This window comes from Salmo salar, chromosome ssa22 (genome assembly GCF_905237065.1).
Source record: "Salmo salar chromosome ssa22, Ssal_v3.1, whole genome shotgun sequence".
NCBI lineage: Eukaryota > Metazoa > Chordata > Actinopteri > Salmoniformes > Salmonidae > Salmo > Salmo salar.
Genome location: NC_059463.1, coordinates 723,758 through 749,714, shown reverse-complemented (window position 1 = coordinate 749,714; position 25,957 = coordinate 723,758). Strand labels below are relative to the sequence as shown.

The 25,957-nt window shown below is 42.0% G+C and overlaps 1 protein-coding gene across 1 annotated transcript; it reads right to left on the bottom strand.

Annotated features, from left to right (window-relative positions):
• Nucleotides 1–12,523: 12,523 nt before the first annotated feature.
• On the bottom strand, nucleotides 12,524–25,135 carry LOC106582627 (eukaryotic translation initiation factor 2 subunit 2). The gene is made up of 9 exons (XM_014165853.2): nucleotides 24,936–25,135; nucleotides 21,617–21,797; nucleotides 21,393–21,493; nucleotides 14,874–15,006; nucleotides 14,657–14,760; nucleotides 13,848–13,996; nucleotides 13,667–13,723; nucleotides 13,449–13,534; nucleotides 12,524–12,974 (listed from the first exon to the last, which is right to left on the bottom strand). Exons 1-9 carry the CDS (start codon nucleotides 24,951–24,953, stop codon nucleotides 12,799–12,801), a joined length of 1,005 nt encoding a protein of 334 aa, XP_014021328.1. The 5' UTR covers nucleotides 24,954–25,135; the 3' UTR covers nucleotides 12,524–12,798.
• Between the last annotated feature and the right edge of the window lie 822 nt (nucleotides 25,136–25,957).

Below are 25,957 nucleotides of genomic sequence, written 5' to 3'. Positions count from 1 at the left end.
AGATGACAACCCTAGGACATTATGTTATACAATACATGCATGTTTTGTTCAATCAAGTTCATATTTATATCAAAAAACAGCTTTTACATTAGCATGTGACGTTCAGAACTAGCATACCCCCGCAAACTTCCGGGGAATTCGCTAACATTTTACTAAATTACTCACGATAAACGTTCACAAAAAGCATAACAATTATTTTAAGAATTATAGATACAGACCTCCTCTATGCACTCGATATGTCCGATTTTAAAATAGCTTTTGGTGAAAGCACATTTTGCAATATTCTAAGTACATAGCCCAGGCATCACGGGCTCGCTATTTAGACACCCGGCAAGTTTAGCACTCACCATAATCATATTTACTATTATAAAAGTTTGATCACCTTTTGTTGTCTTCGTCAGAATACACACCCAGGACTGCTACTTCAATAACAAATGTTGGTTTGGTCCAAAATAATCCATCGTTATATCCGAATAGCGGCGTTTTGTTCGTGCGTTCCAGACACTATCCGAAATAGTAAAGAAGTGTCGTGCGCATGGCGCAATTCGTGACAATAAAATTCTAAGTATTCCATTACCGTACTTCGAAGCATGTCAACCGCTGTTTAAAATCAATTTTGACGACATTTTTCTCGTAGAAAAGCGATAATATTCCGACAGGGAATCTCCTTTTCGGCAAACAGAGGAAAAAATCCCAAAGGCGGGGGCGGTCGGGGTCACGCGCATAAGCCAGTGTCCCTTGATCGGCCACTTGAGAAAGGCGATAATGTGTTTCAGCCTGGGGCTGGAATGACGACATTCTGTTTTTTCCCGGGCTCTGAGCGCCTATGGACGACGTGGGAAGTGTCACGTTAGAGCAGAGATCCTTAGTAAATGATAGAGATGGAAAAGAAGTTCAACAAATGGTCAGACAGGCCACTTCCTGTAAAGGAATCTCTCAGGTTTTGACCTGCCATTTGAGTTCTGTTATACTCACAGACACCATTCAAACAGTTTTAGAAAATTTAGGGTGTTTTCTATCCATATGTAATAAGTATATGCATATTCTAGTTACTGGGAAGGAGTGGTAACCAGATTAAATCGGGTATGTTTTTTATCCAGCCGTGTCAATACTGCCCCCTAGCCCTAACAGGTTAATCCTATCCCAGGTATTCCTTAAAGAGGTGGGGTTTCAGGTGTCTCCGGAAGGTGGTGATTGACTCCGCTGTCCTGGCGTCGTGAGGGAGCTTGTTCCACCATTGGGGTGCCAGAGCAGTGAACAGTTTTGACTGGGCTGAGCGGAAACTGTGCTTCCTCAGAGGTAGGGAGGCGAGCAGGCCAGAGGTAGATGAACGCAGTGCCCTTGTTTGGGTGTAGGGCCTGATCAGAGCCTGAAGGTACGGAGGTGCCGTTCCCCTCACAGCTCCGTAGGCAAGCACCATGGTCTTGTAGCGGATGCGAGCTTCAACTGGAAGCCAGTGGAGAGAGCGTAGGAGCGGGGTGACGTGAGAGAACTTGGGAAGGTTGAACACCAGACGGGCTGCGGCGTTCTGGATGAGTTGTAGGGGTTTAATGGCACAGGCAGGGTGCCCAGCCAACAGCGAGTTGCAGTAATCCAGACGGGAGATGACAAGTGCCTGGAATAGGACCTGCGCCGCTTCCTGTGTGAGGCAGGGTCGTACTCTGCGAATGTTGTAGAGCATGAACCTACAGGATCGGGTCACCGCCTTGATGTTAGTGGAGAACGACAGGGTGTTGTCCAGGGTCACGCCAAGGTTCTTAGCACTCTGGGAGGAGGACACAAGGGAGTTGTCAACCGTGATGGCGAGATCATGGAATGGGCAGTCCTTCCACGGGAGGAAGAGCAGCTCCGTCTTGCCGAGGTTCAGCTTGAGGTGGTGATCCGTCATCCACACTGATATGTCTGCCAGACATGCAGAGATGCGATTCGCCACCTGGTTATCAGAAGGGGGAAAGGAGAAGATTAATTGTGTGTCGTCTGCATAGCAATGATAGGAGAGACCATGTGAGGATATGACAGAGCCAAGTGACTTGGTGTATAGCGAGAATAGGAGAGGGCCTAGAACAGAGCCCTGGGGGACACCAGTGGTGAGAGCACGTGGTGCGGAGACAGATTCTCGCCACGCCACCTGGTAGGAGCGACCTGTCAGATAGGACGCAATCCAAGCGTGGGCCGCGCCGGAGATGCCCAACTCGGAGAGGGTGGAGAGGAGGATCTGATGGTTCACAGTATCAAAGGCAGCAGATAGGTCTAGAAGGATGAGAGCAGAGGAGAGAGAGTTAGCTTTAGCAGTGCGGAGAGCCTCCGTGACACAGAGAAGAGCAGTCTCAGTTGAATGACCAGTCTTGAAACCTGACTGATTTGGATCAAGAAGGTCATTCTGAGAGAGATAGCAGGAGAGCTGGCCAAGGACGCCACGTTCAAGAGTTTTGGAGAGAAAAGAAAGAAGGGATACTGGTCTGTAGTTGTTGACATCGGAGGGATCGAGTGTAGGTTTTTTCAGAAGGGGTGCAACTCTCGCTCTCTTGAAGACGGAAGGGACGTAGCCAGCGGTCAAGGATGAGTTGATGAGCGAGGTGAGGTAAGGGAGAAGGTCTCCGGAAATGGTCTGGAGAAGAGAGGATAGGGTCAAGCGGGCAGGTTGTTGGGCGGCCGGCCGTCACAAGACGCGAGATTTCATCTGGAGAGAGAGGGGAGAAAGAGGTCAAAGCACAGGGTAGGGCAGTGTGAGCAGGACCAGCGGTGTCGTTTGACTTAGCAAGCGAGGATCGGATGTCGTCGACCTTCTTTTCAAAATGTTTGACGAAGTCATCCGCAGAGAGGGAGGAGGGGGGGGGGGGGGGGAACATTCAGGAGGGAGGAGAAGGTGGCAAAGAGCTTCCTAGGGTTAGAGGCAGATGCTTGGAATTTAGAGTGGTAGAAAGTGGCTTTAGCAGCAGAGACAGAAGAGGAAAATGTAGAGAGGAGGGAGTGAAAGGATGCCAGGTCCGCAGGGAGGCGAGTTTTCCTCCATTTCCGCTCGGCTGCCCGGAGCCCTGTCCTGTGAGCTCGCAATGAGTCCTCGAGCCACGGAGCAGGAGAGGAGGACCTAGCCGGCCTGGAGGATAGGGGACATAGAGAGTCAAAGGATGCAGAAAGGGAGGAGAGGAGGGTTGAGGAGGCAGAATCAGGAGATAGGTTGGAGAAGGTTTGAGCAGAGGGAAGAGATGATAGGATGGAAGAGGAGGGTGTAGCGGGAGAGAGAGAGCGAAGGTTGGGACGGCGCAATACCATCCGAGTAGGGGCAGAGTGTTGGATGAGAGCGAGAGGGAAAAGGATACAAGGTAGTGGTCGGAGACTTGGAGGGGAGTTGCAATGAGATTAGTGGAAGAACAGCATCTAGTAAAGATGAGGTCAAGCGTATTGCCTGCCTTGTGAGTAGGGGGGGAAGGTGAGAGGGTGAGGTCAAAAGAGGAGAGGAGTGGAAAGAAGGAGGCAGAGAGGAATGAGTCAAAGGTAGACGTGGGGAGGTTAAAGTCACCCAGAACTGTGAGAGGTGAGCCATCCTCAGGAAAGGAACTTATCAAGGCGTCAAGCTCATTGATAAACTCTCCAAGGGAACCTGGAGGGCGATAAATGATAAGGATGTTAAGCTTGAAAGGGCTGGTAACTGTGACAGCATGGAATTCAAATGAGAAGATAGACAGATGGGTCAGGGGAGAAAGAGAGAATGTCCACTTGGGAGAGATGAGGATTCCAGTGCCACCACCCCGCTGGCCAGATGCTCTCGGGGTATGCGAGAACACGTGGGCAGACGAGGAGAGAGCAGTAGGAGTAGCAGTGTTATCTGTGGTAATCCATGTTTCTGTCAGCGCCAAGAAGTCGAGGGACTGGAGGGTAGCATAGGCTGAGATTAACTCTGCCTTGTTGGCCGCAGACCGGCAGTTCCAGAGGCTGCCGGAGACCTGGAACTCCACGTGGGTCGTGCGCGCTAGGACCACCAGGTTAGAGTGGCAGCGGCCACGCGGTGTGAAGCGTTTGTATGGCCTGTGCAGAGGGGAGAGAACAGGGATAGACAGACACATAGTTGACAGGCTTCAGAAGAGGCTACGCTAATGCAAAGGAGATTGGAATGACAAGTGGACTACACGTCTCGAATGTTCAGAAAGCTAAGCTTACGTTGCAAAAATCTTATTGACTAAAATGACGAAAGTGATACAGTACTGCTGGCTGGTGAAGTAGGCTAGCTAGCAGTGGCTGCGTTGTTGACTTTGTTTGAACGTGTAGCTGGCTAGGTAACCTCGATAGTTTCAGTACTACACCTTATCATGATACAAAAGCAACTATGTAGCTAGCTAACATAGCACTGTGTATTTAGTTTCTACAATGCTGCTCATCGGTAATAGTTGGCTAGGTTTGGAAAAATGGCGTCGCGGGGAACGAAAATAGCTGGCTAGCTAACCTCGATAATTACTCTAAACTACACAATTATCAAACTATGACAAAGACAACTATTTAGCTAGGTAACACTGCACTAGTCAAATCGTTCCGTTGCAATGTATTAGTTTCTACAGTGCTGCTAGTCGGTAAAGGTTGGCTAGCTAGCAGTGGGTTTGATGATGACTAGGTGTGTTGACTAAGTCTGGAGTCTGGACAACAGCGGCGCGTCGCGGCGCGGCTGGCTAGCTAACCTCGATAAATACTCTAAACTACACAATTATCTTAGATACAAAGATAGCAAAGACAACTATGTAGCTAGCTAACACTACACTAATCAAGTCGTTCCGTTGTAATGTAATAGTTTCTACAGTGCTGCTAGTCGGTAGAAGTTGGCTAGTTGGCTAGCTAGCAGTGTTGACTACGTTAGGAGGACAAAAATAGCTGGCTAGCTAACCTCGATAATTACTCTAATTACTCTAAACTACACAATTATCTTTGATACAAAGACGGCTATGTAGCTAGCTAAAAAAAAAATTGCTCAGATCAAACAAATCAAACCGTTGTAATGTAATGAAATCTCTGAAGCTGGAGACTCATATCTCCCTCACTAGCTTTAAGCACCAACTGTCAGAGCAGCTCACAGATCACTGCACCTGTACATAGATTGGCTGTTTACAGGTGGGCTATCTACCTACCTCATCCCCATACTGTATTTATTTATTTATTTATTTATCTTGTTCCTTTGCACCCCAGTATCTCTACTTGCACATTCATCTTCTGCACATCTACCATTCCAGTGTTTAATTGCTATATTGTAATTACTTCGCCACCATGGCCTATTTATTGCCTTAACTCCCATATCCTACCTCATTCGCACTCATTGTATATAGACTTTTTGTTTTCTTTTGTTCTACTGTATTATTGACTGTATGTTTTGGTTATTCCATGTGTAACTCTGTGTTGTTGTATGTGTCGAATTGCTACACTTTATCTTGGCCAGGTCACAGTTGCAAATGAGAACTTGTTCTCAACTAGCCTACCTGGTTAAATAAAGGTGAAATATATACTGCTCAAAAAAAGAAAGGGAACACTTAAACAACACAATGTAACTCCAAGTCAATCACACTTCTGTGAAATCAAACTGTCCACTTAGGAAGCAACACTGATTGGCAATAAATTTCACATGCTGTTGTGCAAATGGAATAGACAACAGGTGGAAATTATAGGCAATTAGCAAGACACCCCCAATAAAGGAGTGGTTTGGCAGGTGGTGACCACAGACCACTTCTCAGTTCTTATGCTTCCTGGCTGATGTTTTGGTCACTTTTGAATGCTGGCGGTGCTTTCACTCTAGTGGTAGCATGAGACGGAATCTACAACCCACACAAGTTGCTCACGTAGTGCAGCTCATCCAGGATGGCACATCAATGCGAGCTGTGGCAAGAAAGTTTGCTGTGTCTGTCAGCGTAGTGTCCAGAGCATGGAGGCGCTACCAGGAGACAGGCCAGTACATCAGGAGACGTAGAGGAGGCCGTAGGAGGGCAACAACCCAGCAGCAGGACCGCTACCTCCGCCTTTGTGCAAGGAGGAGCAGGAGGAGCACTGCCAGAGCCCTGCAAAATGACCTCCAGCAGGCCACAAATGTGCATGTGTCTGCTTAAACGGTCAGAAACAGACTCCATGAGGGTGGTATGAGGGCCCGACGTCCACAGGTGGGGGTTGTGCTTACAGCCCAACACCGTGCAGGACGTTTGGCATTTGCCAGAGAACACCAAGATTGGCAAATTCGCCACTGGCGCCCTGTGCTCTTCACAGATGAAGCAGGTTCACACTGAGCACATGTGACAGACGTGACAGAGTCTGGAGATGCCGTGGAGAACGTTCTGCTGCCTGCAACATCCTCCAGCATGACCGGTTTGGCGGTGGGTCAGTCATGGTGTGGGGTGGCATTTCTTTGGGGGGCCGCACAGCCCTCCATGTGCTCGCCAGAGGTAGCGTGACTGCCATTAGGTACCGAGATGAGATCCTCAGACCCCTTGTGAGACCATATGCTGGTGCGGTTGGCCCTGGGTTCCTCCTAATGCAAGACAATGCTAGACCTCATGTGGCTGGAGTGTCAGCAGTTCCTGCAAGAGGAAGGCATTGATGCTATGGACTGGCCCGCCCGTTCCCCAGACCTGAATCCAATTGAGCACATCTGGGACATCATGTCTCGCTCCATCCACCAATGCCACGTTGCACCACAGACTGTCCAGGAGTTGGCGGATGCTTTAGTCCAGGTCTGTGAGGAGATCCCTCAGGAGACCATCCGCCACCTCATCAGGAGCATGCCCAGGCGTTGTAGGGAGCTCATACAGGCACGTGGAGGCCACACACACTACTGAGCCTCATTTTAACTTGTTTTAAGGACATTACATCAAAGTTGGATCAGCCTGTAGTGTGGTTTTCCACTTTAATTTTGAGTGTGACTCCAAATCCAGACCTCCATGGGATGATAAATTGGATTTCCATTGATTATTTTTGTGTGATTTTGTTGTCAGCACATTCAACTATGTAAAGAAAAAAGTATTTAATAAGATTATTTATTTCATTCAGATCTAGGATGTGTTGTTTAAGTGTTCCCTTTATTTTTTTGAGCAGTGTATATATATATTTTTTTTAGATATCCCAGCAGGCAAAATGTGGAACACATCTTATGTCATTTTCTGGTTAAGAAGACAAAAGGCCTTATTCTTATCATGGAAGTTCAGCGTTACAGTGTGATTGACATTTAAAGGCAATGTTCCCAAGTTAGCGGAGACTCCATTCACAGTAAACCCTGCAAATGTCAGCTCAATCAGAAATGGCTATTAAATGTAAAGCTTCAGTGATACATATTTTATAGGGCCTATAATATAACCAGATTACAACCAACTGGTCTCTGTTACAATCAGGTAAATATTTTTCATGGCAAGACAACATTTGGCATATCTTGGTCATATAACCAAATCTGGTTAAGATAACCAAATATGTATTTTTGTGGTTCCTACCAGTTTTGCCTGCTGGGATTGACCCAGTTTCAAGATTAGCTTGCTTTGACTATTGGAGAATATGGGATTGATTCAAAATGTTTACTCAAGTCATTAATAATCATCCTTTGAGAAATATCCAGGTGTCCTGGATCTGTTTAATATCAATGTGGAAGTTCTAGCTTTTTCACCTGATCAAGGCCATGTTCAACCTCACCTCACCTTGCCTGAACAGGATTGGCAGAACAAAAAGTATTTGGGAAGATGGGGAACAGGCTGGCCCGCATAAAGAACAGATGGAATGCCAGTTTGACAGCAAGTTAGTAAGTAAACACTAGTCAGGGCTGCTATTTTATTTATAAAGCTCTATTTAGGCATGTTCAATAAGAAATGTTTCATTTTAGTTCTGTTTCCATTGATATTTGTTGGGTATTTCCCAGGTGACTAACTTCCTGGTTCCGGTTGCCACATAATGGTTCTTTTAATGAACGTTGAAGAAAATAACAATTAATAGGTAAGCATTGTGTTACCATTCTACACTGTAATTTATCAATCCCAGCCAATTAGCATACTGTAAACGTTAAGTAAAGCATACTGTGACTTCCTACACAACCACTATCCTAATTATGTAAGTACTACTTATGAAAAAATATCAACACGTGAACTGCACACATGCACCATTCAGCTTAACCATTTACCTCCTACCAACTCCCCTGGGCAAAGAAGTCTCTTCTTCCAACTGTAGTCATAAGTATAGCCTTATTGAGTAATGGCATACTTTATACTTGGTTAATAGCGGCGCAATTTCTATGACATTAAGCATTAAAACGTTCATTTTTAATTTAAGGAGCCCAATTACCCATAGGCTTACGGTATGATGCCATCACAGGATCAGCCTGGGACATTTATGGAAGTTCATGCAGGCTACACAATCATGCCTGACTATTTCACTCTCTCTAGTTAAACACATCTAGGAATGCATGTGGAAATGCCCCCATGAATTAACTCTTGTTCAGAGTAATCCATCACATCATGAACACAGCGCACTGCAGTGCTCTGGGGCTATCGCTAACTACTTTTAGCTCTGTTACTTCTCGGCCAGGGCTTGTGACACTAACAAGACATGTTTTAATTGGGCATACATCAGAGGTAAGGGTTGCCTAAATGTTTGGTGGAGACACACTAAAGGGAGTATGTCTTGTGCAACTAGCTACATCATTTTATCATTATTGATTTGTAATAATACTTCAATGTTCTTTCAAGGTGCAAATGACTTGCATGAGTGAACCCCATCCCTTGACTATTTGGAAATATGTGGAAGTTTTAAAGAGCATCCTGTTCTGGTCAGAAAACACTCATTATTCATGAATGCCTCACCTCGTTTCGGAGTGTGCGTTGATGTTAACCAGGCATTTGGTATTTTATTAGGATCCCCATTGGCTGTTGCAAAAGCAGCAGCTACTCTTCCTGGGGTCCACACAAAACAATACAGAATGACATAATACAGAACATCAATAGACAAGAACAGCTCAGACAGAAATACAAATATATATAATTTAAACGCAAACGTAGCCTACTTATCAATGTATACACAAACTATCTAGGTCAAATTGGGGAGAGGCATGTGTGTTTTGAAACCAGGGTTCGCTATTTATTTGAGCAATATGAGATGGAAGTTCCATGCAATTAGGACTCTACGCTTTCTTGAATTTGTTCTGTATTTGGGGATGGTGAAAAGACCCCTGGTGGCATGTCTGGTGGGATAAGTGTGTGTGTCAGAGCTGTGTGCAAGTTGACTATGCAAACAATTTGGGATTTTCAACACGTTTCTTCTAAAAAGAAGTGATGCAGTCAGTCTTTCCTCAACTCTTAGCCAAGAGAGACTGGCATGCATAGTATTTATATCAGCCCTCCGATTACAATTTAGAGCAAAACTTGCCGCTCTGTTCTTGGCGCTGCAGCTTAACTATGTCTTTCCTTGCAGGACTGGACCACACGACTTGACAATAATCAAGACTAGACAAAACTAGAACCTGCAGAACTTGCTTTTTGGAGTGTGGTGTCAAAAAAGCAGAGCATCTCTTTATTACGGCCAGACCTCTCCCCATCTTTACAACCATTGAATCTATATTTTGACCATGACAGTTTACAAATCTAAAGTAACGCCAAGTAATTTTGTCTCCACAACTTGTTCAACAGCCACACCATTCATTACCAGATTCAGCTGAGGTATAGAACTTAAGGAATGATTTTACCAAATACAATGCTCTTAGTTTTAGACATGTTCAGGACCAGTTTATTACTTGCCACCCATTCCAAAACAGACTGCAACTCTTTGTTAAGGGTTTCAGTGACTTAATTTGCTGTGGTTGCTGATGCGTATATGGTTGAATCACCAGCATACATGGACACACATGCTTTGTTTACTACCAGTGGCAGGTCATTGGTAAAAATAGAAAAGAGTAGAGGGCCTAGAGAGCTGCCCTGCAGTACACCACTCGTTACATGTGACATTAGACAAGCTTCCATTAAAGGAAACTCTTTGAGTTCTATTAGATAGATAGCTCTGAATCCACAATATGGCAGAGGTTGAAAAGCCATAACACAAGTTTTTTTCAACAACAAGTTATGGTCAATAATATCAAAGGCTGTACTGAAATCTAACAGTACAGCTCCCACAATTTTCTTATTTCATTTTTTTTTCATGAACAGTTTCTTTCAACCAATCATCAGTCATTTGTGTCAGTGTAGTATATGTTGAGTGCCCTTCTCTATAAGCATCTGTTGTTAATTTGTTCACAGAGAAATAGCATTGTATTTGGTCAAACACAATTTTTTCCAACAGTTTGCTTAGAGCTGGCAGCAAGCTTATAGGTCTGCTGTTAGAACCAGTAAAGGCCGCTTTACTACTCTTGGGTAGCGGAATTACTTTGACTTCCCTCCAGGCCTGAGGACAAAGGCTTTCCTCTAGGCTCAGATTAAAGATATGACAGATGGGAGTGGCTGTAGAGTCAGCTACCATCCCCAGTCGCTTTCCATCTAAGTTGTCAATGCCAGGTTTGTCATAATTGATCAATAATAATTTTTCCACCTCTCCCACACTAACTTTCCAAAATTTTCTTTCATTATGTTTTTTTTATACATTAATATAATTGCTCACTGTTTGTTGTTGGCATTTCATGCTTAAGTTTGCCAATGAAATAATCATTAAAATAATTGGTAGCATCAAATGGTTTCATGATGAATAAGCCATCTGATTCGATGAAAGAGAGTTGAATGTGTCTTTCTACCCAAAATTTAATTTAAAGTAATCCATTTTTTTTTTTACCATCATTCTTTATATCATTGACCTTAATACCAGGAGTGGCCACATTGGAGCACATGCTGCTGCGGAGGCTGCGTGAAAGCAGCACTGGGTCTTTAATCATTGGATTAAGCACATCCTTAGTGTGCATGAAACCATTTTAATGACAAAAACAAAGCTATTCATGAATTCTGTCACAACAGCTGCCAGTGAACACATCCCCCTTTTAGTGTGAGATGGAGTTGATTAGAGGGAGCGTAAGACAATCGCACACCTTGTTAGCGTTCCTTGCCTCCATATTTGCTATTTTATTAAAGAGGATGCTACTACAGTTTATTACATTTATTTGTGAAAGTTAAAATGTTTGTTTTTTAAACCATACGGGACTCATCTTTGTATCTGTGCCAATATAGCCTCTATGATCCCTCCTGATGATCCGGTTGGACATGACTCCAACAGGGTCTCCAAGAGGGATCAGCCAATGAAGTTGGAATTCCCACCCAGTCGACTACATTAAAATGGTGGAGACCCTCAATGGCACTGCTCATGCTAATACTAGCTTTTGGCCACTAGAGGCCTCTATCATTCTTTATGGGTTATACAGACATTTTGGTTGAAATGGTAGTACTGAAAACATAAAGGAGACATCTTTGACATATGGAAGGTTTTTTCAGACTTTTAATATTTAACTGAAATCCGACCGCCACCTGACTTCACAAAAATACATGACTGAGGGAATTGTGTATGTTGTACAACATCTCTCATCCTCACTTTTCCAACTTATCTAAAGTCAACATGAGAGAAAAATATTTAGTGTTGTCATATTTATAATAAACGCATCCCACTGAGAAAACCATGCTGGGGCCAGAATTCACAAAATACTTATTTTTTTCCTCTCCGACTTATTCAAGGCCTGCCCAGGATATGGATACCTCTGAAAAAGGAGCCCTAAAAAAGGTTTGCTGCACAACGTTTAATGGGGCATTTAAACCATAAACACATGTCCTACGCAGCTGTGTGGTGGTGAGATAATTATATATTTTTTTAATTGGTTGATAGACACATACAGTTGAAGTCAGACGTTTACATACACTTAGGTTGGAGTCATAGCATACTTCCAAAGTTGTGGCAAAATGGCTTAAGGACAACAAAGTCATGGTATTGGAGTGGCCATCACAAAGCCCTGACCTCAAACCTATAGAAAATTTGCGGGCAGAACTGAAAAAGCGTGTGCAAGCAAGGAGACCTACAAACCTGACTCAGTTACACCAGCTCTGTCAGGCGGAATGGGCCAAAATTCACCTAACTTATTGTGGGAAGCTTGTGGAAGGCGTTTGACCCAAGTTTAAATTGTTTAAGGCAATGCTACCAAATACTAATTGAGTGTATGTAAACTTCTGACCCACTGGGAATGTGATGAAAGAAAAAAAAGCTGAAATTAATAATTCTCTACTATTATTGACATTTCACATTCTTAAAATAAAGCTGTGATCCTAACTCACCTACGACAAGGAATTTTTACTAGGATTAAATGTCAGGAGTTGTGAAAAACTGAGTTTAAATGTATTTGGCTAAGGTGTATGTAAACTTCTGACTTCAACTGTATTAGCAACTTTTCTGACAGTGCAACACAACCCTAGCCCCTCCCCCAAAGCAAATTATTCCACTGAGTTCCTGCATTTTTTACACATCAGTTTGTTTGAACATACCCTAATATGGGCTCTTAAAATGTGGCATTCATAATACTGAATTCATACTTTTCGAAGCTAAGAACCTGGTGCACAAACAGGGATGGTCTGAACAAAAGAATGGATTTATTGAGTAAACAACAATTATACATTAAACTGAGCCTCCATTACCCTGGTCCACCATAGTGATGGATGATGGAATTAGGAAATATAGACTGCGTCTGATCACCCAGATGGTATACGATTTATTCATTTCTTTACAATAGGTAACAAATCCACAGACGGTCCATAAAAGCGTCCAGCCTGCCCCATCCTGTCCACTCCGCTTCTGAGAGAGAAACAGAGCACAGATGGGGGAGAAGGGGCAGCGGTGGTGGTTTTAATTGGCTTTGGCGCGGAGCTGAGCCCTCTTGCCTGTGACTGCCTGGAAACCTGCCTTGATGCTGGCGACGGAGCAGCGGGAATGGCAGGTCTCGCACTGCAGGAAGTAGAGTCGTGTGTCCTTCTGGAGGATGGTGTCGGGGGAGCGACATGTATGGCACGTCACATACTCCTCTATAAAGGGGATAGAAAAACTTGGATGAGATTGGGAAGTGTTGACATCTGGTTTGATTTAACCATATTATGCAGTGAAGGTCAGGTGATTGGTTGAAATTGCTAACCGGCTTTTTGTACTGCGATGATAAGTCCGTTTTACGCAATATTGCACTGATTTAACTGTTGTGGAAATAGCGCGGTAACTGGTCAAATTTGCAAAACCTCGAAAAGTATGTACGGAATTGTATAATTTGCAAAAAATACATATCGCCCTCGCAAAATCCTAGAGGAACAGCTCACAACCAAGCAGGTCTTGTTATGAACATTGCTAGCAAATTGCAAAGTCGGACCCACTATCATTTTAAACAAAAAATGTTAAGTACAGTAGATTATCGTCATCCTCTCATTTTCAATGATTAACTGAAATCAGAATTAAATCACGAGTTCAGAGATGCGTACAAAGGTAGGACAACTGTCAACACGAGCACTTACTAATATATCTTCGTAAGACATTCTCTATCTGTTTCTGCTGGAATCTTCCTTTGATGATGAGCTGATTAGTTCCGTCTATAGAGCCACTGTTGCAATAAAAACAGTTTCAGCCATAAATTCATATCCTCCATTCACATTCATTTTCAATTTTTTTTTATATATATTTTTTTTTGCGTAGCAGATAAATGCTTTTCTTCACTTGCTGACCAAAACCATACCTTGTTCCAAGCTCAGCCAATAAGAAGGCCAGGAGATGTTTTGGCTGCCGATGCAACCTGTCAAGAAAAATTACAGTAAGGGGACTAATGACGTAAAATAATGTGATTCAACAAGGGAGACTAAGTCATTAAACCTCAACATCTCTAAAAACGCCAACAGCGCATCTCATGGTATTCTCACAGTTTGCAGATGTCGGTGAAGTTGACGAAGGATGACTTCTTGGTGCCCACTCGGACCACCTGGGGAGGCTTCATGACAAACTTCCGCTTCTCCCCAGCCACCATGTCAGGATTCTTCTCCCGCATGATTTGAAAGACACGGTTCAGCAGCTACAAGGGAGGGAGATGAATCAGCCTGGATAGTAGAATGAAATACTTGGGAAACACCACTGAAAGACATTGGCTTCAACAAGATTTGACCAATAATTTTCTAATGAAGATGTGACTAAACATTTCTTTATTTCAGGTCATGATGACCTGACATCTTGTCGTACATCTTAGGTCTCTGTGATGAAAATGCCTAGTGTAATATACTCTGGTGTAATATTCCTCAAAAATCTTACAATTAAAAAAATAAAATAAAAAAGGGAGTACAATATCCAGAAATCACACCGCCATTTCCTGATTGGTAAAATTGTAATAGTTTGCCAAATTTTGATTTATGTCACAAAACAAGCAATGTAGCAGTGTAGAGAATAATTGTACCATCTAAACCGCTGTGAAATATATTTTCAATAACCCAAAATATTGTTTTGTTTTTTTTAAGCTTGAAGCTGGTGTACAAAACCCGAAAGTTAGACCTGAAAAACGACACTTAAGAATGGTAAGCATAGAATTAGCACACAGACCAGATCTACAGCTTCTTAAACTTGCTTTCAATGAGTGACAGATCTATAACTCGCATTTCTATGTTAATTTGGTCAGGACGCCCAAAAAGTTACATATTGCAGCTTTAAGTGAAGTCTCTTGACCCACTGACTCAGATTGTACCTCGTCATATGTGTAGTCTCTCTCTGAGCCCGCCCACGCAGGGCCCAACTGTGTGCTGCTGAACGTGATGTCGTCAGTGTTCTTTCCATCGTCGTCTTCCTGGGCTTTAAACCACAAGGTATGAGAAAGGCCAAATGTCAGTTTGCATGCTGGTTGCATTAATTTAACGTATTATGGCTTGCAACATTTATCCAGCCTGTGAATTCAGTCCACTCACCGTCATCTTTGATTTCCATGTCGTCATCCATGTCAAAATTCACAGCCTTGGACTTCCTTTTCTTTTTTCCTAGTTCTAACATCAAGTCGCCCTCTCCATTGGTTTCAGAGGGCTCGGTCTCAATTTTCAGCTCCTGTGTATGGACAGTTATAGAATAAAGTCAATTGAATACATACTAAACACAGGGGTTAAAAAAATATATATAATAATCCCATGGCCGAAACTCAAGTCCATCTCAGATTGATTGTAAGGGGCCAAGTTAACCTCCACATTCATGTAAAGAAAGTCATGACCATCATACTTTCATGGATAGAGGATCATTTTGTACATGTATTAAACAGAGTTTGACCATTCTCCTTGCTTAGGGGGTCCTTCCAGGAACATTTTTTATATAGGGTTGAGCAGAGTTCTGGTGACTTTTTAAAAAGGACATTCTAATTATTTTAACATCTTGGACCATGCATTCAGTGTATTCAGAAAATATTCAAACCCCATGACTTTGTCCACATTGTTACTTTAACGCCTTATTCTAAAATTGATTAAATACAACCATTTCCTCAATCTACACAGAACGCCCCGTAATGACAAAGTGAAAGCAGGTTTTTAGAAATGTTAGCCAATTATATCTTAATTTACATCAGTATTCAGACCCTTTGCTATGAGACTCAAAATTGAGCTCAGGTGCATCCTGTTTTCATTGATCATCCTTGAGATGTTTCTACAAGTTGATTGGAGTCCACCTGTGGTAAATGCAAATTATTGGACATGATGTGGAAAGGCACACACCCGTCTATATAAGGTCCCACAGTTGACAGTGCATGTCAGAGAAAGAAACCAAGCCATGAGGTTCAAGGAATTGTCCGTAGACCTCCGAGACAGGATTGTGTTGAGGCACAGATCTGGGGAAGGGTACTATAAACAAGGTTTGGAGCATTGAAAGTCCCCAAGAACACAGTGGCCTCCATCTTTGTTAAATGGAAGAAGTTTGGACTCTTCCTAGAGCTGGCCGCCCAGCCAAACTGAGCAATTGGGGGAGAAGGGCCATGTTCAGGGAGGTGACCAAGAACCCAATGGTTACTGACAGATCTAGAGTTCCTCTGTGGAGATGGGAGAACCTTCCAGAAGGACAACCATCTCTGCAGCACTCCCACCAATATGGCCTTCATGGTAGAGTGGCCAGACAGAAGCCACTCCTCAGTAAAAGGCACATGACATCCCGCTTGGAGTTCCCCAAAAGGCACCTAAAGACTCAGACATCTCTAAGACAGACCTGAAAATAGCTGTGCAGCGGCACTGCCCCATCCAACTCGACAGAGCTTGAGAGGACCTACAGAGAAGAATGGGAGATACTCCCCAAATACAGGGGAGCCAAGCTTGTAGCGTCATACCCAAGAAGACTCAAGGCTGTAATCACTGCCAAAAGTGCTTCAAAAAAGTACTGAGTAAAAGGTCTGAATACTTAGTGGAAAGAAAAAGTATGTGAACCTTTTGGAATTCTGGATAAATTGGTCATCAAATTTGATCTGATCTTCATCTAAGTCATAACAATAGACAGTGTGCTTAAACTAATAACCCAAATCATTGTATTTTTTTGCCTATATTGAATAAATCATTTAAACATTCAGTGTAGGTTAGAAAAAGTAAATGAACCCCTAGGCTAATGACTTCTCCAAAAGCTAATTGGAGTCAGGAGTCAGCTAACCTGGAGTCCAATCAATGAGATGAGATTAGAGATGTTGGTTAGAGCTGCATTGCCCTATAAAAAAAACCTCACAACATTTGAGTTTGCTATTCACAAGAACCATTGCCCGATGTGAACCATGCCTCGAACAAGAGATCTCAAAAGACCTAAGAATTGTTGACTTGCATAAATCTGGAAAGGGTTACAAAAGTATCTAAAAGCCTCGATGTTCATCAGTCCATGGTAATACAAATTGTTTAATAAATGGATAAAGTTCAGCACTGTTGCTACTCTCCCTAGGAGTGGCTGTCCTGCAAAGATGACTGCAAGAGCACAGCACAGAATGCTCAATGAAGTTCAGAAGAATCCTAGAGTGTCAGCTAAAGACTTACAGAAATCTCTGGAACATGCTAGCATCTGACGAGTCTACGATACGCAAAACACTAAACAAGAATGGTGTTCATGGGAGGACACCACGGAAGAAGCCACTTCTGTCCAAAAAACATTGCTGCACGTCTGAAGTTAGCAAAAGTGCAACTGGATGTTCCCAAGCGCTACTGGCAAAATATTCTGTGGACAGATGAAACTACAGTTGAGTTGTTTGGAAGGAACACACAACACTATGTGTGAATATATATATTTTTAAATCACAGCACAAAAATGAATTCCCAAGTTAATCAAGACATTTTGCAGGAGAATGTTAGGCTGTCTGCCAATTGAAGCTCAACAGAAATTGGGTGATGCAAAAGGACAACGACTCAAAACACATTAGTAAATCATCAACAGAAGTAAATATTCCTTCTGGAGTGGCCCAGTCAGAGTCCTGACCTCAACCCGATTGAGATGATGTGGCATGACTGATCTGATCCAACAGAAACGTTTGGTTGAGGTTATTGTTGCCAAAGTAGGGTCAACCATTTATTAAATCCAAGGGTTCACACACTTTTTCCACCCTGCACTGTGAATGTTTACACGGTGTGTTCAATAAAGACATAAACATAATTGCTTGTGTTATTAGTTTAAGCAGACAGTTTGTCTTGTTGTGACCTAGAAGAAGATCAGATCAAATTTCATGACCAATTAATGCAGAAATCCAGGTATTTCTAAAGGGTTCACATACTTTTGCCACCGTACGTACATTTGTTTATTTTGAATACATTCGCAAAAAAAACGTGTTTGCTATGTCATTATGGGGTATTGTGTGTAGATTGAGAAGATAAAAAAACAATTTTAGAATAAGGCTGTAATGTAGCAAAATGTGGAATGCACTGTATAGCCTATGCATGGTGCATATTATCAGATGTGCTAGTAGCAAAAAGCATTATCACCTGTAGCCCAACTGATGAAGCATAGTGGCTATAAAATGGACATAGACTGAAGCATGGGGTTTGTCCATCTACCCCTTTGGACAACATCCTGATTGTTATGAATAATTATTGTCTTATAAAAAAAAAAATTTGGTTGAATAATTTATTTGTCTCCATTACAAAAATGTCATTGCACCTTTAAGAGCTCTGCTGCTCAGCTGTGCCTAAACCATGCTTGAAACTCTGGTTGTAAAACTGCATTTGTTAAAAAAAATTAAAAAAAAATTCCACACACAATTGAATAAGTACAGAAATTAATGTGGTAGCAATGTTAAACAGGGATCGTCTTTTTTGCAAAGGCCAAAACTACTTTCAAATGTTTTTTCCCACGATTGCATTGGAATTGTTGTGCATTGACTGCTTGTCAGAATACAAGTTTCCCTCCTACTGCTGTCAGATCTTCAATGTGCACTGAGAGGAATATTTATCTGGCATAGAACACACAAGCCAACTATGTAAATAGGTCAACTATTCTACCATGGGGTTGTCTGATTTGGTTTTAATAACATTACATGACTTTGCCAGCAGCTACAGTAGGCTACACACCGCTGTGAGTTGAGCGCTGCTGAGGTGCGCATTATAAAAAGTTTTATTCCCTTCATCTGAACACTGATGTGTGTTCAAAAATCATGCATGTCAGTTCAGTGCACACAGCGTAACAAGAGAAAATAAAAATAGAGAATATATTTTTGTAGAACCGATTCTGTCTGTCCAAACCCCCAGAGATATTTTAGTGCGGATCTACACTGATCTCAAAAGTGACCTCTCCAGAAACCCTATGACTGAAATCCGTCGCGGAAGATATTTAACACGTCAAGCCACAACAAAGTCATACACTGTACACTGAGTGTACAAAAACTTTTGGAACACCTTCCTAATATTGATGTGCACCCCCTTTTGCCCTCAGAACAGCCTCAATTGGACACAACAAGGTGTCTGAAGTGTTGAACAGGGATGTTGGCCCGTGTTGACGCCAAGTTGGCTGGATGTCCGTTGGGTAATAGATAGGGTTGCGGGGTATCCATATTCTCATATCGTTCTACTGTCCTCTCATCAAGGGACATACGGTATTACCAGTTTAGTTCACAAGGGGGTGCCAAAAATGCAAAAGAAAGCCCAAGGGTGTCCATTAGTAAAATGCAAAACAATGAATTTTAATGGAGGCTGCAAGCTAAATATGCTAACGAGTGCAAACGCTAAAGAAAATGAATGAATTGCAAAGACAGGCAATCCTGCTCATAAAGTTATGCATATGTATGTAGGAGCTACCGAATGTCATTTTTGTTGAGTTTGGACATTTACAAGTGAATGTGAACGAGAGATATGAACAAAGTTGACGCATGCAGTACTGGCTCTCCAACAGCATGTATACCTACAGCAAATATTTTTTTAGAACTAACCCCATCTGTGCAGATGGGCCAGAGCAGATGGGCCAGAACGAAGAGGGGGGGAAAAAAACGCAAAGAAATGTTTTTTTTTTGGTTTTTTTTTAACTAGGCGAGTTAGTTAACCTGTTATGGCTAGGGGGCAGTATTTTCACGGCTGGATAAAAAACGTACCCGATTTAATCTGGTTACTACTCCTGCCCAGTAACTAAAATATGCATATAATTATTGGCTTTGGATAGAAAACACCCTAAAGTTTCTAAAACTGTTTGAATGGTGTCTGTGAGTATAACAGAACTCATATGGCAGGCAAAAACCTGAGAAGATTTCATGCAGGAAGTGGCCTGTCTGACAAGGTGTTCTTCTTGTCTCTGTTTATTGAAGAGTGAGGATCTTAGCTGTCCCGTGACACTTCCTACGGCTGCCATAGGCTCTCAGAAGGCGCCAAAACGCTGAATCGTGGCTTTGCAGGCTCTGGCTGAAACAAAGTAGCGCGTTTGGGTAGTGGCTGGTTACAGTACTGTGAGACTCAGGGTCGTGCCCGCGTCGACCGAAAGCTTTGTTTTCTTTCCTCTGTTTAGCTAAATGGACATTCCCGGTCGGAATATTATCGCTTTTTTACGAGAAAAATGGCATAAAAATGGATTTTAAACAGCGGTTGACATGCTACGAAGTACGGTAATGGCATGTGACGTTCAGAACTAGCATACCCCCCGCAAACTTCCGGGGAATTTACTAACAATTTACTAAATTACTCACGATAAACGTTCACAAAAAGCATAACAATTATTTTAAGAATTATAGATACAGAACTCCTCTATGCACTCGATATGTCCGATTTTAAAATAGCTTTTTGGTGAAAGCACATTTTGCAATATTCTAAGTACATAGCCCAGCCATCACGTGCTAGCTATTTAGACACCCGGCAAGTTTAGCACTCACCAAAATCAGATTTACTATTATAAAAGTTTGATTACCTTTTGTTGTCTTCGTCAGAATGCACTCCCAGGACTGCTACTTCAATAACAAATGTTGGTTTGGTCCAAAATAATCCATCGTTATATCCGAATAGCGGCATTTTGTTCGTGCGTTCAAGACACTATCCGAAATGGTAAATCAGGGTCGCGCGCATTTCGTGACAAAATTTCTAAATATTCCATTACCGTACTTCGAAGCATGTCAACCGCTGTTTAAAATCAATTTTTATGCAATTTCTCGTAAAAAAGCGATAATATTCCGACCGGGAATCTCCTTTTCGGTAAACAAAGGAAAAATCACAAAGACCGGGGCGGCCAGTGCACGTGCCTAAGCCCACAGTCCCTTGATCGGCCACTTGAGAAAGGCGATAATGTGTTTCAGCCTGGGGCTGGAATGACGACATTCAGGTTTTTCCCGGGCTCTGAGAGCCTATGGAAGACATAGGAAGTGTCACGTTAGAGCAGAGATCCTTTGTAATAGATAGAGATGGCAAAGAAGTTCAAGAAATGGTCAGACAGGGTACTTCCTGTACAGAATCTTCTCACGTTTTGGCCTGCCAAATGAGTTCTGTTATACTCACAGACACCATTCAAACAGTTTTAGAAACTTTGGAGTGTTTTCTATCCAAAGCTAATAATTATATGCATATTCTAGTTTCTGGGCAGGACTAATAATCAGATTAAATCGGGTACGTTTTTTATCCAGCCGTGAAAATACTGCCCCCTAGCCATAACAGGTTAACCTGTCTTCCCCTTCTATTACCTGTCTCGCCCCCTTCATCAACACTGACTGAAGTGGATTGATTTAATAACAAGTGACATCAATAAAGGATCATAGCTTTTACCTGGATTCACCATGTCAGTCTATATCCTAATGTTTTGTACACTCAGTGTATAATTAAAACAGCTACAAATGCAAGAATCCATCTTATCCCTATCTATGAGACATATCCACCAACTACAAGGTTGACAGGAATCCATTTTGTAGATAAGTCAACAAACATTTACATAATTTAATAGACACTTATGAAAACATGTTAAAATAAAGTCAACATTCTACACGCTAAGGCCCATTGGCCAGCTATCTGGGCACTTAACCCAAAACGTACCTTTATTCCCTCCTCTACATCATTGTCAAATGTCTTTGGCTTTTTCTTTTTCTTCTTCTTCTGGTTGAAGAAGTTTAAGTCATCCAGGTCATCAGAGATTTCTGGCAAACATACCAAGATCAAAAATTCTTACTTACAAAAGGTCTTATAAGTCAGACACATGCAAATCCACCTTTTTAATTTATATTATGTTAAGGCACCTGAGGGCCCTGCTACTTCCTCACCTTTCCTCCTTCCGTCATCCTCGTCAAAGTCCAACTCTCTGTCCTCTCCTCCATCCACCTCCACCTCCTTTGCTTCTGGCTGTGGAGCATCCTCACTGGCACCGTCCCCTCCTTCTTCATCTAGCATGAAAGGCTTCTTCTTCTTTTTCTTCTTCTTGGACATGTTGGGATCAAATATCATCTGCAAAGGACAAATGGAACGTGTTACAAATGGCTAACCCCATTCATCTTGCAAATATAGTTAACTTGCTTCGTCCCGCAACGAGCAATTGTTTACTAAACATAATCTATTTGGTTACACTAAAATAATGTTTCCAGGCAACAGAGGCATACCCCAATATCTCTAGGAACAACACTTATGATTCGTTGGGTTGAATGTAGAGGTCGACCGATTATGATTTTTCAACTGCGATACCGATTGGAGGACCAAAAAAAGCCGATACCGATTAAAATCGGCCAAAATATATATTTTTTAATATATATTTGTAATAATGACAATTAGAACAATACTGAATGAACACTTATTTTAACTTAATATATTATATAAATAAAATCTATTTAGTCTCCATGAAACATGTTCAATTTGGTTTAAATAATGCAAAAACAGTGTTGGAGAAGAAAGTAAATGTGCAGTATGTGCCATGTAAAAAAGCTAACATTTAAGTTCCTTGCTCAGAACATATGAAAGCCAGCGGTTCCTTTTAACATAACTTTTCAATATTCCCAGTTAAGAAGTTTTAGGTTGTAGTTATAAGAATTATAGTCGACGCGTCATCTCTCTAGACCATTTATATTTCATATACCTTTGACCATTGGATGTTCTTATAGGCATTAGTATTGCCAGCCTAATCTCGGGAGTTGATAGGCTTGAAGTCATAAACAGCGCTGTGCTTCAAGCATTGCTAAGAGCTGCTGGCAAACAGTAAAGTGCTGCTTGAATTAATGCTCACGAGCCTGCTGCTGCCTACCACTGCTCAGTCAGACTGCTCTATCAAATCATCATTATAATAAACACACAGAAATACGAGCCTTTGGTCATTAATACGGTAAAATCCGGAAACTATCATTTTGAAAACAAAACGTTTATTCTTTCAGTGAAATACAGAACTGTTCCGTATTTTATCGAACGGACGTCAACCTTAAGTCTAAATTTACATTTAGCAGACGCTCTTATCCAGAGTGACTTACAGTAGTGAATGCATACATTTCATTTCATGCATTTTTTTGTACTGTAAATATTGCTGTCACATTGCACAACCTTCAATGTCACTTCATAATTATGTAAAAATCTGTCAAATTAATTACGGTCTTTGTTAGGAAGAAATGGTCTTAACACAGTTCGCAACAAGCCAGGTAGCCCAAACTGTTGCATATACCCTGACTCTGCTTGCACTGAACACAAGACAAGTGACACATTTTCCCTTGTTAATATTGCCCGCTAACATGAATTTCAAATATGCAGGGTTAAAAAAATATACTTGTGTTGATTTTAAGAAAGGCATTGATGTTTATGGTTAGGTACACTTGTGCCACGATTGTGCTTTTTTCACGAATGCACTTATTAAATCATCACCTGTTTGGCAAAGTTGAAGTAGGCTGTGATTCGATGATAAATTAACAGGCACCGCATTGATTATATGCAACGCAGGACAAGCTAGTTAACCTAGTAATATCATAAACCATGTGTAGTTAACTAGTGATTGAAGATTGATTGTTTTTTATAGGATAAGTTTAATGCTAGCTAGCAACTTACCTTGGCTTCTTATAGCCACAAGGTCCTTTTGATGCTGCACTCGCGTAACAGGTGGTCAGCCTGCCTCCTCGTGGATTGCAATGTAATCGGCGTCCAAAAAGGCTGATTACCAATTGTTATGAAAACTTGAAATCGGCCGATCTCTAGTTGAACGTTCCCTAGAGCTCTGCTGCCTGACGGAACCCGACAATATCTACAGGTTAGGGCAGGGCCTGTTTTTTTCACATCAATAACTAGGATACGGGCAGGGCATCATTAACATTTTGAATCTAAGCCATTTGCTCATGCTCTGCAGTAACATAACTGACTAAGATCATAACATGGTGTCAGAAATGCTTCAGACTTTTTTTTTTTACTTAACAAGGCAAGTCAATGAAGATTAAATTCTTATTTACAATGACGGCAACACAATGAAGACGACACTGGGCCAATTGTGCGCCGCCCTATGGGACTCCCAATCACGGCCGGATGTGATACAGCCTGGATTCATACCAGGGGCTGTAGTGACACCCCTTGCACTGAGATGCAGTGCCTTAGACCTCTGCGCCACCACTCAGGAGCCCAAATATATGACAGGAGGGATTTTTTACAGAAAAATTATGTTCCTTTAGTTTAGAGTGATGAAAAGTAGCCAACAGCTCTCTCATGTCTACTCACTGCGCAGAGCAGCCCCAGCTAAGCCGTTGTTTAAGATACTCATAGCTGCCATGAGCAGAGGGAGCTGTGTGCAGGGAGCAATAACTGAAAGAAAAGAACAGCTAATGGATTTACTAACGCAGGAAATTACTTCTGATTTCGGGTAGGGCCGGGCCTTAAATTTGGCAGAAGCAAATCGGGCCTGATATAGGGCCTTAACGTCGGGGGCATGGGTAGGGCTCTAATGTGGCCTTCCGTATCAAATAAGCGTTTAAAATATTTATCCAGGGTCTCCCTGTAGAAGTTGGAGTTCACATGGTAGTTTACTCTCTTGGACCGTGTGGTCTAGAATGGACTACAATGGCAGCCCACAGGCGGAAAAGAAATGGGAGACCCTGGATAAAAACGTGTTTCAAACGCTTATCTGATATCAAAGGACACATTCATTCAACCCAACGAATCGTAACTATTGTTCCTAGAGATAATGGATATGCCTCTGGCTCTGTTGACGGGAAACGGAATAACGTTAGTTTAGGTTTGGTTGATCAAGGACGCCAGGCTGCAAAGCTTCCGCATATACATCTGTAAAATGGCTCGTTGCGGGAAGAAGCAAACTAGCTGGGTAACAGAACACACAATAAAAACTATCGTTAGATAGCTAACGTTAAATAGGTACTGCATTGCAACCACCAACAGTCAGCAAAATAGCTAAATTGAATCGGACACGTTCGCACAATGAAAAATAGTTAGGTACAGTACATATCTAGGGTTTTACTGACAATTTTAAGGAGATGAAGCAGCTATCTAACCAGCAATAACATGGAGTGGCTAACGTTAGATCATAGCTAGCTGCCTCATTCTCACACGTGTGTAGGCCATAATTATGTCTCTCATAAACACGAATTACAATGGTAAAATTGGATTAGTTACCTCATCATCTCCTGACATGTTTCCAGACTATGTTGTGTCAGATAACGATGAAAATCCGTTGCAGTATATGTTTTAATCACCCAAACCACTGGTCAGTTTCGGGTTTCTTGCATCAGCTACCGAGCAGTAATGTGTGCGCATGCGCAAATGTTATTTATTTCATGCCCAGGTGTAGGGTAAAGGCCTAGTGGGATATGTAGTTTTCTGTGCTCCGGCACACTATTATAGTTCAGTGTACGCAACTCAACCTTTAGGTCAACAACATCTGGGAAGGTGGAACATTGGTGTCCTTATTTTGGACATGTATTAAAGTCTCGCATAGAATCAAAGCACATCATCATGGGACTTCATGGTCTTGCTTGATTTTGGGCATCAGGAGACTGAAAGCGATCTGCCATTATGATATAAAGCCAGTTTATTCTGTTGTCAACCATGAAAACAAGTACATTTAATTTGACACTTTCACACAATGACAATAGAAGGTCTTAAAATAACAATATTTTGCTCATAAGTGCCACATTGTTGTCCTTATTTTGGGCCTGTATTCACTTAATAGTCTGACAGAGCATTAAAGCATATCATCATAGGACTTCGTGCACTTGCTTGATTTTGACCATCAGGAGACTGAAAGCAATAATTATATCTGGAAACAAAATGTGCAAATCTGAGACTAAGGGGATTATTATTTAAAAAATGTACTACCCTGTAGGGATGGCATATATTGTCTTTCATGCCCCTTTTTAACATCAAATTATGTCCTTATAGAATATCTAATCCTTTTGTCAAATTATCAAGTGTAAGGCTGAATCTAAAAGAAAACAGTTGTAATATATGCATGCTCATCAAGAAGATTTCTGTGTTTATCATTGTGCTGCTCAATGGCCCTGTTCAGTCATTAATCTGCTCAAAATAGCTGGGGGATAGACTGTTTATAGACTTTGCAGAAGTCATTGCAGTTTCCTCAACATCTTTCACAAAAGCAGTGTCGCAATTCTCACGTATCTCCAATTCATTTGGTAAGC